The sequence below is a fragment of the Engraulis encrasicolus genome, chromosome 5 (assembly GCF_034702125.1).
Source record: "Engraulis encrasicolus isolate BLACKSEA-1 chromosome 5, IST_EnEncr_1.0, whole genome shotgun sequence".
NCBI lineage: Eukaryota > Metazoa > Chordata > Actinopteri > Clupeiformes > Engraulidae > Engraulis > Engraulis encrasicolus.
Genome location: NC_085861.1, coordinates 11,156,463 through 11,176,994, shown reverse-complemented (window position 1 = coordinate 11,176,994; position 20,532 = coordinate 11,156,463). Strand labels below are relative to the sequence as shown.

Genomic DNA, 20,532 nt, shown 5'->3' with positions numbered 1-20,532 from the left:
ACAAACAAACCATGCACTACTTATCTTGATTATTCGATCAACCTTACCACCCTATCTGACAGTGACTGTCCCAATAACTAGTTCAAGCTATGGCAGTAGCCAGTACTGGGAGCCAACTTTCATTGACTTGTTTCACTCTCTTTTCAGCAGAGTAGAGTAACGTTATTGATCCCCGGTGAGAAATTCAGGTGTCAAGTAGCTTACATAAATACACACATAATGCCCCTAAGGACATCCCAAGTCACATAACACACACAGGTAATAGTCAGGGAGGGAAAAAATAAAAACTAAATAAAAATACCATCAATCCAGCTTTTATAGGACTATTTCTGTCTGTCAATGTGCACAACAATACTTTTCGGGGTTTTTTGTCATTAAGTCCAGTGAATGAGATCACTCATCTGTCAATCAGACTGGATAGGCACAATGCACTTTGACAATGTTTGAGGACCAGTGCTCCTCTATATTTGCATTAATCTCGAACGAGCTCAATTCAATCAAAAGAAGACCGAGAGCAGAAAATACGTATGTCCTGCCGGAGAAAAAAAATGTAGGGGACAGACTGGTCCACAAGAGACCCACATAGCAGTATCGGCATACGTCATCCAAAACGAGGCGGAGTTTAGTCAAAGCTGAGAGATACGAATTAGCCAATGAGGTTTCGACATCGGTGGAAGTGGTGAATTTGAAAGTGTTGCATGGTAAACATAGATTTTCATCCCACTTTTAACTCTAAACTGAAGGATTATTGTACGTTTTAAAACCACAACCAGATCCCCACAATCAGGTAAGATCGGCGATGCTATGTTTACATTCACAACTTTGCTGATGATACCTTCAAGCATAACTACGCGAAAGTATTTGAGTTTTTGACGACAGTTTAGCTTATTGGCTAAGCTACATAAAGGGGGGCTGGTTAGCCTATCTCTACCGAAACTGTCGAAATGCAGTTCTAGTTTGGAGCCATCACTCGTGACAACGCAATTCGTGCTTTTATTTTACCCTTTGTTGTCAAAGACGAAATGGCTCGGTGGAAACTATGTGTAAAGGTTTCATAAGGATGTTGTTCGATATGCTAGCATAATGGCTAGCATGTTGGAAAGCTTTTTGGTGACGTTAGTGCACAGTGGCCTGCAGTGGTGAAATGTATGATGATCTCATTGACGTTGAGATATTAACTCAATACTGCAACATTTTGTTGTAACATTGTGTGACTGTTTTTGCACTAACCTATGTGGATAATATAGTCACTGCTCTACTCCGACATCAACTGTAGAACTGACGTTTTATTACAGGAATGGAGGAGGAGGAGCACACTGATAGAGGGATGCAGTTTGCTCTGCTCTGTCAGAAGCTGCAGAATATTCAAAGAAACATCAATGATGGTAAATGCAGCAAATTATTTTTTATGATCTACCAAAACTTAAAGATGACATTTGTGGGTTTTTTTTGTTTACAACGTGCAATAAGCTTAATCATTAAATGCATCACTTCCAGATGACACAGACAACATCAACAAACTCATCACATCAAACTCACCAGACTCCTGCCTCACCTATCTCACAAATCTGGAGAAGAAAGGAAATCCACATGCGGACCGTATTCTGCTGAACAAGTTAATGGATTGCTACTCTCAAGTGTTTTGCCACATGCCTATGGGGAAATACTGTCAAAACCAAAGCTATGCACGTATGTTGGTCAGATTTGCAGAGCTGAAAGCGTAAGTTGAAAGTTAATTCCATGATGGTTATCATAATGAGTTTCAATTCATAATTGTTCATCATTATTATTCTTTATGACACATCCATATTGTGTCATGTCCTTTACCATGTAGGATCCAAGATGTCAGGGAGGCTCCCGATAACTTCAATGTGGCAATCTCCCACTGCCAAGACTTTGCATTTGTCCACATAGCCTACGCCCAATTTGAACTGAATCAAGGTAAACACATAATGGGTTTATTCTGACAGGTCTTGGCTTACATGTGTCTAGTAGCGCATCATTACTAACTATGTGTCTAATGGTGTAATTACTAATATTCTGTGGACATTCAGCCAAATGTTTATGTTGTATGCTTGTGTTTCTTCAGGTAATGTGCAGAAAAGCGCACAGATTCTCCAGAGAGCTTATGAAATGGATGCAAAGCCGACAGAACTGCTGCAAGCTGCAATGCAGAACCTAAAGGCTGGCAGAAATCCTCTGTCACTCCACGGCGACAAAGAGAACATTGCAGGTAAGTTAACCTTAACGCCATGGTTTCGACCCTAAAGGAGTTAAGCCTAAAGAACATGTAAGCTTCTCCCCACAAATCTCAACAGTGCACCCCTGTTCTCTGTTTTCTTTTTACAGCATTGACTGGTGGAAATGGGCTGGAGGCTTTCAGAGCTGGCTCAGACTTGAGCAGGGGGATTCACAAGTCAGACCAATATGGGGAGTCGCCACCGTTAAGCATTATGTCCTCAGGGTAAGAGGATGTGTGCTCTTTCTGGTTGTTTTCGTTTTGTATCACACCATTCTTGTGCTTGTCAAATCACATCACAGCTTGTAATAACACAAACTCTGCTGCTCCATGGCTGTTTGTTTTATTTGTGGGGCTTTCCTACTTTCACCAAGTTTTTGATTTGGGAGCATATGTTAGCATAAATTGATTATATTCATAGCATAACAAGCTTTATCAAACTCTGATTGGGGTTTAAAGCAAGTAGTTGTATGTGGCTCGATTGGCCTGGGACATCTGGCAGTTATGTGTTCAAAAAGTTAATGCCAGTTGACCTTTCAGTGTGACTGTAAACACTGTAGCCACCAGCCACTGTAGTAATGCCCTGTTCAAATGAAGGGCCTTCTGTGTCACAGCCAGATTTGTGTTTTTAACTGTGGCGTTGGCGGGCCTCCCAGGATGAATTGTAATGCATTCACTGCCTTCACCTTTTCAGGACTGAATCAAGAACCACTTCAAATGAAGAGCAGATACCATTTTGGAGGTCCAGTTCACATCACAAGAGGCCCTCTGCCGCTATGGTAACACTGCAGTGATTTTTATAACAACAACAGCACATTTTATTTAAAGTGATACTGTCCCATTTTTGGAAATAAGCTCATATTATACCTCCCCTTGAGTTAAATGATTGAGTTTTACCTTTCTCCTGTACTTTCAACCGTTCTCTGAGTATGGCAGTGCAAATTTTACCTCCAAGCTAGCAGTTAACATGGAGTCCTATGAGACCAGTTAGCCGCCAGCTGGTCTCATAGGACTCAATGTTAACTGCTAGCTTGGAGGTCAAATTTGCACTGCCATACTCAGAGAACGGTTGAAAGTACAGGAGAAAGGTAAAACCCAATCATTTAACTCAAGGGGAGGTTTAATATGTGCTTATTTCCGAATGTGGGACAGTATCACTTTAAAAGCACCTTTCAAAAAACTCAAGGGCACTGTAGAGAGAAGCAATAATAAAACAAGACACATAAACAGGTTGTGAACAAAAAATTAAACAAAACAGAGTTAGAAAGTCATAAAGAATAGGCTAACTGAAACAAATGAGTTTTTAGTCTGCATTTGAACTGGGGTAATGATGAGTCAATATTGCGGATGTCAGGGGGAAGTGCATTCCAGAGCTGGGGAACAGGGCGACTGAAAGCTCTATTCCCCATGACACTGAGATGGGCAGTTAAAAATAACTTGATGATCCCAGCTAATAATCATTCTAAATAACCTTTCATTTTCCTCCAGCCTGGTAGAGTCCCACTTATTCCTCTCGCTTCCCCTGAGGACGATAGAGATGATATGAAACACTTGAATAAGAGTGAGATGCCTCACCTCAATGGAAATATATGCAGGTACGTTCTTTTCTGTTTAATTCTGTTCTGTTCAAATCTGGGCAAAAAGTAACACAGTAATAGTTTTTGTAGGGCCATACTTTGTTTTTCCCTGCCATATTTACCTAGCCTGATTATCATCGACTTTCAAATCTCTTCGAGACTTCTTTTGACCTAGAGCATAACAGTTAACGTTTCCCAAACAGCATTGTTGACCCGCCTCCCTTGATTTTCTACTGGTTGATTGGTTCCTGACAAAGTGGGTGGAGTTCCCTGTTTTTTGGGAGATCAGAAACGATATTGCATTGCTCTTGGCCTGACTAATGCCGTGTACAGACCAAGAGCAAACGGAGTGAATGGCGCGACGGAAATCATTATTTCTCTATGGAGGGCACGCGACCAGTGCTACCAAAGCGAATTCGTCAGGGGCGAAGATTCCTTAGCGACCAGACCGAATTTTAACGATTAAACTCAAGCTAATCGTAGGCGAAAATGGCTAAGGCGCGGTTCGGTGAAAACCAATTGGAATGTTCATATCAACGAATGTCCCAGCCTGTCAAGCCAGAACCGTTATGTGATTAGCTAAATCAAACATGTAAATACTGCGCCTGGAGCGAATACAGCGAATTCAAGGTGAAACTTCTTCTGCTACCCACGCTACCAGGCAGCGTGGTTCGCTCTTGGTCTGGACACGGCATTAGGCGTTGCGTCACTAAGAGGGCATGGCTGGCTAATGTTTTCCTAGATTGCTAAGATAATATACTGCATTATTGAAGACAGCATTGATGGGCCTTCTGTACAGGTTGTGCCACACGAGGTAATTAGGAAGGTTCACTAACAGTTATTTCATAAGAAAATAAAATAAAATCATTTGTGATGTAATCGTGCATAAATCTGCATTCATAACAGAAGCAACAAGGTGAACTAGAATTGAATGGAAATCAGTAGTTTCAGAGTTAATCAACCAATTAGTCCAATATGACCAGATTGGTGTTGGATATTTCTGGCAGTGAAGTTTTCAAATAGAAAGTTCTCGCAAGTTCTCAAACTCTATTTGACTTGAATGGCACTAGTTTTTCTGAGTTTAAGATTGGGGAGAATCCACATCCTTCAGAATTGGAACAGTGTAGCTCAAAATCATTAACGGCTCGGTAATGGTCCGGACCAAGACACATTGTTTAAAAAATATATATATATATATATATATATACAGTGCCCTCCATTATTATTGGCACCCCTGGTTGAGATGTGTTTTTTAGCTTCCAATTATTATTATTTTTCTCTAAATAATATGGGACCTTAATGGAAAAAAAGAGAAAAATCCAACCTTCAATACAAGTGCATTTATTCAGTGGGGAAAAAATCCCACATAAAGAAATAATTATTTGACATCAAATAATGTGTGTCACAATTATTAGCACCCCTGTTGTTAATATTTTGTACAACCCCCTTTTGCCAACAAAACAGCACCTAATCTTCTCCTATAATGTTTCACAAGATGGGAAAAGACAGAAAGAGGGATCTTCAGCCATTCCTCTTTGCAGAATCTCTCTAAATCATCCAGAGACCTGGGTCCTCTCCTCTGTACTCTCCTCTTCAGCTCACCCCACAGGTTCTCAATGGGGTTGAGGTCTGGGGACTGAGATGGCCATGGGAGGAGCTTGATTTTGTGTCTGGTTAACCATTTCTGTGTAGATTTGGCCATATGTTTAGGGTCATTGTCTTGCTGAAAGACCCAGTGACGACCCATCTTCAGCTTTTTGGCAGAGGGCAACAGATTTTGATTTAAAATGTCCTGGTATTTCAAAGCATTCATGATGCCATGCACCCTAACAAGCTTCCCAGGGCCTTTGGAAGCGAAACAGCCCCACAGCATCACTGACCCACCCCCATACTTCACAGTGGGTATGAGGTGCTTTTCAGCATGCGCATCTTTCGTGGCACGCCAGACCCACTTAGAGTGTTTGTTGCCAAAAAGCTCAATCTTGGTCTCATCTGACCAAAGCACACGGTCCCAGTTGAAGCCCCAATACCGCTGGGCGAACTCCAGACGTTTGCGTTTATGACTGTGAGTGAGGAAAGGTTTTCTCCGTGCATGCCTCCCAAACAGCTTGTTGGCGTGTAGACAGCGCCTGATGGTTGATTTGGAGACTTTGTGACCCCAGGATCCTACCATTTGTTGTAATTCTGTAACAGTGAGCTTTGGAGATATTTTGATTTCTCTTACCATCCTCCTCACTGTGCGTGGTGGCAAAATAAACTTGGGTCCTCGTCCAGGCTTGTTTACCACTGTTCCAGTTGTTTTGAACTTCTTAATTATTCCTCTCACAGTAGATATGGGCAGCTGCAGTTGAGTGGCAATCTTCTTGTAGCCTCTGCCTGACCTGTGAAGGTCGACGCACATCTGCCTCACTTGTATGCTGTGTTCCTTTGTCTTTCCCATGTTTAAGAGTGGATAAGAGAAATGGCCTCGGTGTCACGTCATAGTTATACCCCAGGGAAACAGGAAGTGATGAATTACTAATTAAATGTTCCTACATACTCTGGTAAACTTTGTAAACTACTGTAGAAATGACAGAAATGCTTCAATTATATTTATTTCCTGGGAATTGTTAAGGGTGCCAATAATTGTGGAACAGGTGATTTAATGAAAAATAATTATTTTTTAGTCAGGGATTTTTTTTATTTTCCTACAATTCATTTGAGTTGAAGGCTACATTTTCCTAAAATTTTCAGTGTGACAGTATTCTTCTGCAATAAACACTGAATTTATTTTAAGGCTTTTAACACATCTCAACCAGGGGTGCCAATAATTATGGAGGGCACTGTATATATATATATATATATATATATATTGAACAGTGAGAAAAAAACAAACACAAAGAAAGAAAAAAAAAAAAGAAAAGAATATACCACACAACATCATTCACCCCGCATCATCCTCGACCCTCCCACTCCGCCCACAGCTCCCCAAACCTCCCTATTCTCAATCTGCGTGCAAAAGTGATCTTTTCCATCAAATAAACTAACAAACTTTTCCATCAAATAGGCTAATTCATTTACTCTGCCTTCACTTTTTAGGACGGAACCACGAGCCTCTTCAAATGAAGAGCAGATAGCCTTTTGGAGGTCCAGTTCACATCACAAGAGGCCCTCTGCTGCTATGGTAACAGTGTTGTGCTTCTTATGTCCTCAGTCTCATGTGGTAAACCAGGGGAGTATTCCGAGAACCTGGTTCAGTAGTAAAACAGGTTAAGTTAACCCTGTGGTAGTGGTAAATCATCTAATAGAAGAGCCTGGATGCCTCATTTTCTTAACTGAATGACCCATACAGGCTATACTGCCCTACAAAACAAGAACACAGTAACTCTGAAAACTGCTAACTGAGAAAAAAGGCTTCAAAGTTTCCTATATGGCGCGTCAACTGTGTTGTCGGTAAAGTGGTGATGACACTTCCTGGTAATGCTTTTTTAGGATAGAAATTTAATGCACACAAAAAAAAACAGAAAAAACAACATTAATGTGTCTTTTTGCCACAAAAAACAGAGTTACTGGGTTCTTGGCTGGTATTACTGCCACAAAATGGAGTTAGTGCAGGAGTTACTGTGTTCTTAGCTAGTATTACTGTCTACCCCCAAACCATTCCCATTGGAAAGTGCAGCAGTAACTCACCGACTTACTGCGTTTTTGTTTTGCACGACGTAACCTTTAATCCAACACCGCAGTAATTTTTTTTGGGTCATTTTTGCACTTTCAAAATGAGTTTTGTCCAAAACGGGACGGTGTTGGACCACCATTTTTTGACACAAGACAAATGAGGTAGTTTAAAACCCATTTCCGATATACATTTTTTTTCGACCATTTTGAGTTACTGCGTTCTTGTTTTGCACGGCAGCATATATTACCACTTCCTGTGGATTGACTTGGCCAGGTTTATCACTTATCCTGTTTTTGGAATGCCCCCCAGTGGTGATGGTTATAATATTAAGTTTTCTTTTTCCTCCAGCCTGGGAGAGTTGCTCTTCTTCCTTTCTCTATCCCAGAGGATGACAGTGACGATTTGAAACACACAAATAAGAGTGAGATGCCTCATCCCAATGGAATTATGAGCAGGTATTTTTTTCTTCACACATACACCACAGCAATATATAGGGTGGCATTTTGTTGTTCTGTGTCACAGGTCCTTGGATTCACAAATTGAAATGTTATGTAAAGACTACACTAGTACATTACATATTGTTTAACAGGTTGTGCCACAGTACCTAATGAGGCAGATTAATTTACAGTCATGTGACCAAATTATTCATACTACCACAAAGGTTTTTTTGAACACAGCATCTGTTAATCTTCTGTGTGGCTGTGTCATGACTTCTAGGCAGACGTCCGGGTCACGGGTGAACACTGCGTTGGCCTTCTCGGAGAGCAAGAAGAGCAGCTGGGAGGGCGAGTTGAGCCTCAAGGTTAGTCTTTCTAAACATTTCTACAAAGACGTGCCTTTTGTGACATTCTCGTTAAAGGGACACTGTGAGATTTTTAGTTATTTATATCCAGAATTCATGCTTCACTTATGTTACCTTTTTCATGAATACTGACCACCACCATCAAATTCTAAGTATTCATTATGACTGGAAAAATTGCACTTTTCATACATGAAAAGGGGGATCTTCTCCATGGTCCGCCATTTTGAATTTCCAAAAATAGCCATTTTTAGCTGCAAAAATGACTGTATTGGACCATACTAGAAAATATTTGTTTATTACTAAGTAAACTTCCATGTAAAGATCAAATTTGGCAATAGGCAGCACAGTTTCAATGAGCAGCATAGTTGCAGTACCTTTTTTGACCATTTCCTGCACAGTGTCCCTTTAAATTGGCAAGTGCTCTGCTAACACTTGCACTCTCTTGTTTCCAGCCTGTGGCTGTTAGTCCAGAGTCTCGTCCATGGGAAGATATCGCTGCAGAATCTACCACCACACTGCTTCACCGAGCAGACAAGAAAAGCACCAGCCCACCAGAAGGTAAATCCATACTATACAGACCTGGTATTTTTGCTAACAAGTGTCTTTGAAAAACAGTCAACGAAAATACTTTAACCAATATACCAATGAGTGTGCATGAGCTTTATTTAAGAGTACAAACTTGGGAAAGTACCATACAATTAAAATAGTTCACATATCTTTCTGGATCTATTTTCTGTTGTCCAATGGGCTTGTGCCCACTCGTTAATTGCTACATTTACATGACTCTTTTAATTCCGAATTACCTCACTTTAATTCTGAATAAAGATTAATTTTGCTTTGAAAACGTCATGTAAACATGTCACAATTCGGAATTAATTGAAAGATCAAAGTAAACTTGACAAAACTATTTATTTAATTCTGAGTCATTAATTCGAAATTAAAAGTGTCATGTAAACGTAGCCAATGTCTCCTCCTTAAATCTTTGATGACTCTTATCTCTTCAGACACGACGGAGAGGATGAACCTGGTGATTGGCTCCAACTCGCCCGAGTCGTGCTGGACGTACCTGTTGGGGCTGGAGAGGATGGGGGACCCACGCTCTGACTCGGCCCTGCTCACACGGCTGCTCCAGTGCTACTCCAGAGTGTTCGCCAAGCTGCCCCTCAGCAAACACAGCAAGAACGAGAGCTACGCCAGGATGCTGGTCCGCTTCGCAGAGCTGAAGGGGTGAGCGACGGTGTTTGAAATTGGTCAACCAAAGTTCATTTCAGTTCAGTCTTAGGTTTTTCTTTTGTTGTTTCGGTTTCCTTTTCATGTCTGAAACAAAAGAAAAACCTGACACTTGATTCAACAGCAGGCATATACGCAATGCATCTATTAAAGTTCAATTTAGTTGCTGACAAGTAGACTTCTTTATGGAGTGGCATCCAGTTGCTCGTAATTCTTTTTGACGAATATGATCTGGATGAATGAGAATCTTTATTGACTCCATATTGTGAGTGTGTATATGAATTAGAGATGCACCGGATCCAAGATCCGGTTCCGGATCCGGCAGGATAATAGGGTTTTTCACAGGATCCGGATCCGGTTCCAGGATCCAGGATCCGGTAGCCGAGGCTTTTCAGTCAAAATAGTTTGAGCCAACGTGATAAAAATGGCCCACGTGTGCGAGTAGTAGGGGTGGTACGGTTCACAAAATTCACGGTTCGGTTCATATCACGGTGTCAAGGTCACGGTTTTCGGTTCTCCACGGTTCTTTTTTTTTAGTTCATGATAAATGGTGCACTGGCTAATAGAATCGGACTTATCACTAAATATCCTACATATGGTTTGTATAGGCTTATAATGTGAAAATGGTATGATTTTAATTGTGCCATCCTCTGATTTGGTCTTATACGCTAATGTTTTAATCAGAGAGACTGGATAAGATACTCCTAGAATCTCTGTTTTACATATTTTTCTGGGAAATACATGAATTGCGGTTTGTGATGGATTGCACGGTTCGGTTCGGTATGTGTGTGAATTGTACGGTTTCGGTTTTCGGTGCGGTTTGTGCCATCCCTAGCGAGTAGGCTATGTGTTTCAACCCTTCGTAGGATCCGGTTCCGGATCCGGCAGGATCTTAAGCAGTGGATCCGGTATCCGGCAGGATCCGGTGCATCTCTAAAATGAATTGCAGGTTGTGATGTCACTGATTCTTTTTTTAATCAGAATTGAAGCATTGGCTATTGTTTTTTTCTTCCACAGCATTGAGGATCCTGATGAAGCACAGGACAACTTCATTGTGGCCAGATCCAACAGCAGAGATTTTGCATTCGTCCATATTGCCCATGCTCAGTTTGAGCTCTCGCAAGGTATGCCATGCTTCCTCCTGGGGCCTATACTAAGAACACATTTATTTTGAAGCTAGCTGCGTACAGCATGAGAGTTAAGATGGACTTTACGCCCTAACTTGCGTTCTAACTTACGATCAGCTGGTGCAACCTACTGCTGGTTCAGGAGTAAACCAGTTTAAGTTGAGAGGTAAATCATCTAATAGAATAGCCTGCAGGCCTCGTTTTCTTAAGAATAGTATAACCCTCTGAATTAGGGTTTTTACTGGGCATGTCTTTTGTTTTATTTCTATTCATAGATAATCAACAGGGTAATAGCTACCCCTCTTACAAAATATGAAACTACTTTTGTACATTTTCTCCTTTTAGGAAACAAGAGGAAAAGCACTTTAATACTACAGAAAGCTCTTGGGTTGAAGGCCAAACCCATCGAAACATTAGAACTGGCCCTGCAGAATTTGAAGGCAGGGAAAACACGGCTTACCTCTGCTGAGGATAAGGAGAACATTGCAGGTTTGTGCAAGATTCTGATTCTGGTATTTTTGGTGCTTTTGATGTCTTTCACCATCATCATTCTATCTCAATCTCATTGTGAATGTGTATAGTATACATTGTACATGTAAATATGATTATTGACAGTAACACTCATTCTGTTCTATCATTATCTGTACACACAAATGAACACTTTTCTCTGTCTGTACTAATTGGACTGCAGAGCCAGCAGCCCCAACCTTGTCAGCGCTTCAGAGGGATTGGCCGGAGAGGAAGGAGGCGAATGCACCCCAGCCGCCCGCCAGCCAGGCCCCCCAGAAACCCCTCATGGAGAGACCCTCCTCGGAGTGGAAACTCCCTGCTCGAATCCCTAGATATGTTTCTCCAGAGGTAACAACAACAACAACAACAGTCACTGTCATAAAAACTATAATCACATCAATCATAATACCGGTAATAGTAGCGGTAATTATTCACAACAACCATAATAACAATGACGATAATGATGATGATACCGATTGTTATTAAAACAGTGTTGTTATTGTTTTCAGTATTATTATTTTATTAGTGTTGTACTTGTGGGCCGTGGCTTTGTCAGCTGGGAACTGGACTGCTACAGGGGCCGGGGTTATTTCCCGATCCTCCTCCATCTCTCTCCCACTCGTTTCCTGTCCCCCCCACCCTCTGGATATGCTGACCTCTCCTCCGGACCGCTACAGGACAAGAAGCCCCCTATGCCCCCGCTGCGTACCCCTCGACTGGTGGATCCGCTGCCCCCACCCTCCTCTCACATTCCCACCAGACTCGGCACGGGCATCTCCTGCCAGACCCCCAACTACAAGGACCTGCCCCCCAACAGGTATGTATGCAGCTCTGACTCAACCTGCGGCCTATACTACAAAGCTGGTTTAGAAGTAAGCCAGGTTAAGTTAAGAGGTAAATTGTCTCATAGAAGAGGCTCTTCCAGGTTCTTCTATTAGATAATTTACCCCTGAACCAGCTTTGTAGTATAGGCCCCAGCACTATCACTAGGACAAAAGCTGTTGGTTTATACTCCTGGGATCATGCTAAAGTAATGTCACTGGTAATTCACTTAAATCAGTTAAGGGGGTTCAAATGTACCTACCTTATCAAAATGTGTCTTGGTATGTGTGTGTGTGTTTGTTGTGCGGAAGTAACAAAGTGGCATTGCGGGCAAAAACACTTGTTGCAACATTTCAAGGCAAAATTTTGCTGTGCTTTCTGACACTGTCTTCTCTTAACAATTTTGTGTTGTAGCTTCGTAACACCTGTCATGAAACAAAGACCACAAGTGGTGCCCACAACGCTACAGAGCAGCCAGCCCAGCCATACCCCTCTCCCTCAAACCCCTCAGAACCGGGTGTCAACTGTTCAGCAGACGCCCCAGGTAACAATACTGTTTTTAAAGGTGCACTGTGTAGGATGGTGGCCACAATAGGTATTGCAACTGTGCTTCTCATTGAAACTGTGTTGCCTATTGCCAAATTTGATCTTTTCATGAATATTTACTAAACAATAAACTATATTTACTGGTATGACTGGTACAGTACATTTTGCAGCTAAAAATGCTTATTTCTAGAAATTCAAAATGGTAGACATGATTATGGTGGAGAAGATGTCCCTTGTCACGTATGAAAAGTGCAATTTTCTTAGTCATAGTGAATAACTTGGAATCTCATTGTGCATTGTCCGTCTGCAGGGGTCCGTGTTCTCCAATGAGTCCATCACCATAAAAGGTCAGCAGTTTTTCATTCTGAAGATGATCGGCAGCGGGGGATCCAGCAAGGTAAGCGCTGAAGATTGGCCCTCCTTCATGTTGTGTGGTGTAATGTTTCACTGGCCCTTTCAGTTTATCACCCAGTGGTAATGGGTTGTGATGAATATTGCATCCACCCTTGTGTGTGTTTCTTAAATACATGCGTTTGTCCAACTACGATCGAATCAAAGACCAAATAGTTTTTGGATTATCTTCCAGGTGTATCAGGTGTTGGATCACAAGAAGCAGCTGTACGCCATTAAGTATGTGGACCTGCAGGAGGCAGACACCCCGACGGTGGAGGGCTACAAGAACGAGATCGAGCACCTCAACCACCTGCAGCAGTACAGCGAGCAGATCATCAAACTCTACGACTAGTAAGTGCTGCTGCCAGAGACGTTCTGCATGAGACCAAACACTTCCATAGAAACTCCCATAGAAATCAATGGGGGGCTGATTCGAAACGCCAATATGGCGTTTGTTTGCACATCTCCCACCTTTCGGGCAAAAAAAATGGCTGCCAAGTGGTGGGAATTATACAGACGGACCATGCGCACCGTGTCCTCAGGCTACGCCCCCGTACTACACTGTGGCTCTGTCATTGGTTCTATAAAGACAAAAAAAAAATGTTCAAGATCAGATTGCAACATTTTGCTTTGAAATGTTATTGTGTTGGATTTATACTAGACAGGGTCTGAATGTACTGGGAGATCGCGTTTTCAGTGATTTCAGTTCCTCTCTCTTCTCCTCTGTGGTTTCAGTGAGATCACTAGCAGCCATATCTACATGGTGATGGAGTGTGGGAATCTGGACCTCAACACCTGGTTGCGCAAGCGGAAGACTGTGAACGCGCTGGAGAGGAAGTTCTACTGGGGGAACATGCTGGAGGCAGTGCAGACCATCCACAAGCATGGTGATTTCAGATGCCATAACATTACATTACATGACTAGCCTAGTAAACTAGCCCCACCCACCAGCGGGCAAAATTATTTTTGCCTGCGTGTGGGTCTAGCTTCGGCCAATGTCCCAATGCCTTGAAACTGGCGGACCAATCCCAACACAGGAGATTTGTTTTGATTTGTTTTGAATCTTTGGATGCAAAGCAGACTGTGTTTTGAGGGAGTGACAACAAAGCGTTGGCCAATAGGCACAGATACGGTTTGAAACGTGGGTTGTTCATCTCACATTTAGTCTGGCCTTTCAGGCTATTACATGACATGACATTACACTTGACCAAATCGACTTAGAAGGAGAACATTCAAGCAAGTACAGAATGTGGGGTCAGTAGTAGTACTGCAGTATACAAGTAATGTAGAACAGATTGAGAGCAGAAAAACAGTGGAGGACCTATGAAATGTTTTGCAGGTTAGTAGTACCCATGATTAGAGGTGAGTTAGTTATGTTGTGCAGGGATGCTCAACATACACTGCACTTACAGTTATTTATAGTTATGTACAAGTTCCTGGAGCAGTGTGGGGTTTGATGCCTTGCTCAATGGCACTTCAGCCATACCTGGTGTCAGGAGAGGTAAGGGTGGGATTCAAACCCGCAACCCTCTTATCCGAAGATCACCTCCCTGACCATTAGGCCATGGCTGCCCCAAACATTGCTACTACTGCAGATTTTAGCACAGCTACCATGCATAACAATAGAAACTAGACGTTTTAGTTTTTTTTAAGTCGCGAGTGCCGTTCAAATCTCTCAATGTTTACAATATGATAACCAACTGCTGATGGGTCTGCAACTGTTTTTCCCTCCAGAAAATTCTAGTCAGTGAAAGATCTGTAATTATTCTGTGGTAGTCGTTTTGGGTAGGGTATCTGATTCTGAACAGATTTTTTTTTAAATTATTCATTTATTCATTTTTGCTACTGTAAATTTCTGTTATCTGTAGGAATCGTCCATAGTGATCTGAAGCCAGCCAACTTTGTCATTGTGAACGCCTCGTTGAAACTCATCGACTTTGGCATCGCGAATCGCATTCAACCAGACACGACGAGCATCATGAAAGACAATCCGGTAGGTGTGCGTGCACATGCCCATGTTATCTGCTATACCCAGGGCTCTAAAAACACACCAGCCAACTGGCCAAATGCTGGTGAAAATTCAGTTTGGCTGGTAGGAATGAAAGCTTACTAGTAGCCACTTTTACTGATGGCAAGTGTACAGTTTAACATCTACAAGCCCTGGCTATACCAATACCAATATCAAACCTGTTATTATATGTTTTGTTCCTGTCCTCAGCAATTGTGAAAGTGAAGTAAAAGCCCATTGGGAAATTCCAACTCCTATTGCCATTGTGACACAGCACTCCACAGCACGCAAGTGAACACTGCACACAATGAAATTGCATCTATGCCTCACCCGTGCAAGGGGGCAGCCCTCAATGGTGCCTCTAGGGAGCAGTGTGGCGCGACGGTACCATGCTCAGGGTCGGGAGTCGAACCGGCAACCTTTGGGATACAAGTCTGACACCGTAACCCATTTGTGTTTCTTCTCAGGTGGGCACGCTGAACTACATGCCTCCAGAGGCCATCAGGGACACCTCGGCCAAAGCGGGGCAGGAGGGGACTTCAAAGGTACACCAGAAATCGCACTATTTTTTTGAATTCTTGCACACCTCCTTTTGCCAAGTGCGTAGGAGTGGAACCACTGGGTCACCAACGTAGAGACACAAAAGCTCCCACACACTGTTCACATTTGCAGAGTTTTACTTGCAACGTTTTGGTCGTGAACAGTGTGAACAGTGTGTGGGAGCTTTTGTGTCTCTACACCAGAAATCACATCAATCTTTTAGCAGAGCAGTCTGTCCGTGTTACTTGGAGTGTTGTTGTGGAGTGTTGACTTGTTTTTTTAGAGCACTCATCGCAATGTTGTTTTGTAACCCTTGATTAAACCGTGTGTGTGTGTTGTGTGTGTTTGTGTGTGTGTGTGGTGTGGTGTGTACGTGCATTAATCTGCAGATCAGTCCCAAAGGTGACGTGTGGTCCCTGGGCTGCATCCTGTATTGCATGACGTATGGGAAGACCCCATTCCAGAGCATCACCAACCATCTGGCTAAGATGCACGCCATCATCGATCCAAAGCACGAGATTGAGTTCCGGGACATTTCTGAGAAAGATCTGTTGGATGTCCTTAAGGTGAGTAGTGTACAGCTCCAGGCCACTTTATTAGAATAGTGTGAAAAAGTTGATTTATTTCCATAATTCCATCAATAATGTTAAACTGTCACGTATTATAGATTAGATTCATGGCCCAGTTTTGTTGGCCTGGTGACCCACACTTCACTCTTCAATATACCCTGTAGATTTCCATGCCACGTTTTGGCGCTAATTCACCAGTTTAATTCTAAATCACCAGAAATGAAACCCCATTGAAAAGGAATGGGGTTTTATTTCTGGTAAGTTAGAATTAAACTGGTGAGTTAACACCAAAACGTGGCATGGAAATCTACAGGGTATATTGAAGAGTGAAGGGTGGGTCACCAGGTCAACAAACAAGAACAGCTGACGGCAAAGCATCAAGGTTATCTGGGCTTCAAAAAACTCCCATGTACTGTTTCTGCCATTGACTTCAATGTTAAACACATCATGGCAGTTATTAAGACAGAGAGAGTAACAACCAAGTATTGAACGTTGCATGATATGTAGATAGTACCAAATTTCAACTGATTTGATGTGGCCTAAATTTTGCTGAAGAAAATTGTGATTTTATCACAATATTCTAATGATACGAATTCCCCAATTCATGAGTTTTTTTTTATCTGGAAGTGGAACTGTAAACAGCCCACAATTCGAAACTAATGTTAAAATATTCTGAATTAAACACTATTCAAAATAAAGTGGGTGATTTTTATTTTATTTTATTCAATCGTTTGTTCAGAATAACTTTATTCCTCTCTATCATGTTAATTCGTCTTTAAAAACAAATCTGGTTGTTTCACGCAGGCTCGTTGGTACTTAGTGATGCAAGATGCAACAACACACACCCAGCACATTTGGCTCTGGCCCAGCACATGCATCCTCTGTTCAAACGAAAAGCTGTCTGATCCCTATTAAAGCTTTCTGATCCCCATTATTCAAAATTAAATGAAAGAGCTTCATGTAAACTTGGAGATTCATTGTAAATCCAAACTATATAATTCTAAAATGTAATTAACTTATTAATTGTGCAATGAATACCAAAAAATATGAAGTGTCTTATTATGAAGGCATAGCTGTCATGGATTTTTTTAGTCAGCATATTTGGGTTTAGAAATATGCCACATACAGTATATGCCCTTCCTGTGTCACTAGTCTTTGTTTGATCCCTCTCCACTAAGTTGAAGTTGTTGTACATACATACATATAGTTTCTGCTTTATTAAAAGTGAGTGTGTTGAACTGATTGCATTGCAGAGGTGTCTGGTGCGCAACCCGAAGGAGAGGATCTCGATTGCCGAGCTCCTGGGGCATCCTTACCTCCAGATCCGGTCACAACAGCCTCCCACTCCTCCTGAACCTGGTATGACCCTTTCCTCCCTAGGTCAAACATAAATAGCTAGGTTGAACATCATTATTACATTACATTACATTACATTACATTTGGCAGACGCTTTTTAACCAGAGCGACTTACAATCGAGAACATCAATAGCTACACATCAAGTTCAAGTTCAGTCTCTTATTTTGTCCCCAAGGGGAAATTAGGTTTGCAGCAGGTACTGGTATTTAAAACCATTCAGGACAAACAACAAATAGGCTAATAAAAACAACATAAAGACAGGGACCACAGGTCAACACAGCACAAGGACATACGATTTTTCTCTATAAAACTGTCCTGCCTCAAGCACACATCAATTCTGTAGAGTGCATTCATTCTGTAGATTACAGGGGTGGTTAACGTTCGAGGGGTTTTCATTCGAGGGGCCATTTAAAATTTTATTAAGTCCTCCAAGGGCCGTACTATGAACACAAACCAGGATTCCCCCCTGCACTTTAGGCGGCCACTCCCCGCTCCTGCTGTAGAATGCATTTCACATTTTTGATGTTTTTCATGTGTGAACAACAGGCAAATTGCCATGGACAAGAGTGCATAGTTGATGTTTCTCCTTGTGCCATCCCCATCCGCAGAGAAGCCGTGCAGTGAGGACCTGAAGAGGATCCTGAATGAGCTGGCTGCCCTGCAGTCCCCCAACAGCATCGCCAGGGCTGCCAGTGTAAGTGGGACTGTGTGTGTGTGTGTGTGTGTGTGTGTGTGTGTGTGTGTGTGTGTGTGTGTGTGCGTGTGTGTGTGTGTTACATAGATTTTTGACAGTAAAGTACACTTGAATTGACGTTTTTTAGGGGGGTATGCAGAGAGGCTTGCCCGAAATAACATTGCAGTTGCGTACCTAACTGTAAGTGTTTCTTATCCAAAGCCACTCACAGTTGTTTGCATGGTCTTGGTTACAGTCTCTGGAGCAATGTTTTGGGATTGGGTGCATTGCTCAAAGGTACATGATGATACGGGACTCAAACCTGCAACCATTCAATTGCAAGATCAACTCCCTAACCATTTAAGCAACAGCTGCCCGATCACTTTGTCATTGTTGTAGACAGAAGGGCTTTGTATACATCTTGCAATATTGATGTGATTATATCAAAATAGTTGTGTGCTAAGGTGTGAGAGATGAGATTTTGGCAGTCTAAGACGTGAATTCCCATCTTGGGAAAAGTAAAGATTTAGTAGTGAAAAGCTGTGTTGAAAACATGCATCACCTAACACTTGGCCTGCTTTAGGGCTTCCTGTAAGACTTCCCTAATTTAATCATCCCTCTGCTCTGGCCTCCCACTCACTCTGAGCCCCACCCTCACAAAATAGTGGAGTTGGTTTTGAAATTGCCAGTGTCGAGTAAACCCAACTCTCCCACCCAGAATTAGTCATTAACAGGGCCCTAAATTAACTTTTTTCACCACCAGCCGAAATGGCTAGTAGATGTTAATCATAGCCAAACACACACTCATTAATTGGTCAAAGTGGCTAGTAAGTTAGTCTTTTCTACCAGCCAAACTGAAATTTCACCAGCTTTTGGCCAGTTGGCTGGTGTTAGTTTAGAGCCCTGGTCACTAAGCCATGACTGTTTCCTCCATTTTATTAGCACTGACAGACAAGGCTCTAAATTTACTTTTTTTTTTTTCATCACCAGCCAAAATGGCTAGTAGATGCTAATCTTACTGGCCAAACACGTGCTCACCAATGGATCAAAGTGGCTAGTAAGTTGGTATTTCTACCGGCCAAACAGAGATTTCACCAGCATTTGACCGGTTGGTTGGTGTTAAGACACCTGCTTGCAGATATTAAAGATGGCAGCATTACTCCAAAATTCTGCAGTATTGATGCAGTATTAGTGCAGTGAATGTCTTGTTTTGGGCATAAGAAGGCATATATGTGCAATGTTGTGTGTGGTGTCTTTGTGTCTTCTTCTGTATTTATGTATACGTATGCTACTTGACGCCTTGATTTTCCTCGGGATCAATAAATAATACACTACTCTACTACAAAGGGAGTGTTTAGACTTAGTTAAGATTATTTTGTATGTTTCCTGTTTTTGACCATAACAATGTCATCAAAATATTAGTAAACGTCTAGTATCTTCCAGTTCATCAGATTTAACTGTTTGTTTCTTTCTTTACAGAATTTGGCAAAAATGTGCAACAGTGGGAAAAGGTTGGACGTTGCTGAGTGTGTCAAAACGTCCAGTCAGACCTCCTGGAAGATTTGAGGATAATGGTAGAGAACAGGGTCTGTCCACCTTTTGCCAACCACCTCAGGAATCCTGAATATCCGTATTGTGTATATCAATCTATCTGTTATCTGTTTACGCTATCTGTGTCTAGGCCTAACCTCTCACATAGATTTTAGATGGGCGACACCCTAATGTGCTAAACTCCAGTCACAACTTCTCCAACCAACCTGCTTTTAAAATAATTCCGCCTTTTTGAGATGTCATCCTTCAACTGCAACTTGGACAAGCCACTACTAATTTAGTGTACCTTTTTAGTATACCATATTTTTTTAGTTTCGCCGGCTCATTTTTTATGTTATGTGTAAAACATGTTATGTTTTGTTTGTTGAAAAGAAAGAATAAATTCCTTTTTGATCTACAATGGTTTGATTCATCTGATTCATTGTAGGCCCTAAGTATGTTTTACACTGAAAAAAAATGTCATGGTTCCTCAGCCAATCCGAAAGTTCTGTGAGGAACTCTTCCTTAGAAGAGAACCTTGGGGGTGTTCTTCCACAGTGGAAATCGAAGGATTACGCAAAGAATGGGCTTCCTGGGTTCTCCTTCTGGGTGCCTGCGGAGACACTTTCCAAGAACTGGTGGTTCTTCTGGGAGCTGTTGTTGGTCGCCCGTGATATGAGAACCAAAATTGCACTGTGCACTCGGACACAATTGATTATTGAACATTTTGCTCGCCAGGGAGCGCTGCTGACCCCATTTTGAAAATGCATCGACCCACGTCGGCGTTGGGTAGTTGTTGGAGGCGAAGTAGGCTAGACAGACGTTGTTCAGCCAGATAGGACCCAAATTGCCAAAATGTCACTGGCATTTTTTCTTTTAGTTACACACTGCTGGAATTATTTGTGTTCCCTTTCTTTGAACGAAGGGGAACCACGTTTGTTACGTTTTGTATTT

The 20,532-nt window shown here is 42.0% G+C and overlaps 1 protein-coding gene across 2 annotated transcripts; it reads left to right on the top strand.

Moving 5' to 3' along the window:
• The first annotated feature begins 650 nt into the window (after nucleotides 1–650).
• ttk (ttk protein kinase) lies at nucleotides 651–19,999 on the top strand. Of its 2 annotated transcripts, none has more exons than XM_063198672.1 (27): nucleotides 651–787; nucleotides 1,296–1,385; nucleotides 1,498–1,720; nucleotides 1,835–1,941; nucleotides 2,090–2,233; nucleotides 2,350–2,464; nucleotides 2,934–3,018; nucleotides 3,728–3,834; nucleotides 6,895–6,979; nucleotides 7,820–7,926; nucleotides 8,189–8,273; nucleotides 8,726–8,831; nucleotides 9,278–9,500; nucleotides 10,521–10,627; nucleotides 10,976–11,119; nucleotides 11,322–11,488; nucleotides 11,818–11,957; nucleotides 12,377–12,506; nucleotides 12,819–12,905; nucleotides 13,095–13,252; nucleotides 13,637–13,788; nucleotides 14,770–14,894; nucleotides 15,377–15,454; nucleotides 15,839–16,015; nucleotides 17,272–17,377; nucleotides 17,984–18,069; nucleotides 19,528–19,999. In XM_063198672.1, exons 2-27 carry the CDS (start codon nucleotides 1,298–1,300, stop codon nucleotides 19,612–19,614), a joined length of 3,219 nt encoding a protein of 1,072 aa, XP_063054742.1. In that variant the 5' UTR covers nucleotides 651–787; nucleotides 1,296–1,297; the 3' UTR covers nucleotides 19,615–19,999. The 2 variants fall into 2 exon arrangements, with proteins under 2 accessions (XP_063054742.1, XP_063054743.1); XM_063198673.1 differs by having other exon boundaries at nucleotides 683–701.
• Nucleotides 20,000–20,532: the final 533 nt, after the last annotated feature.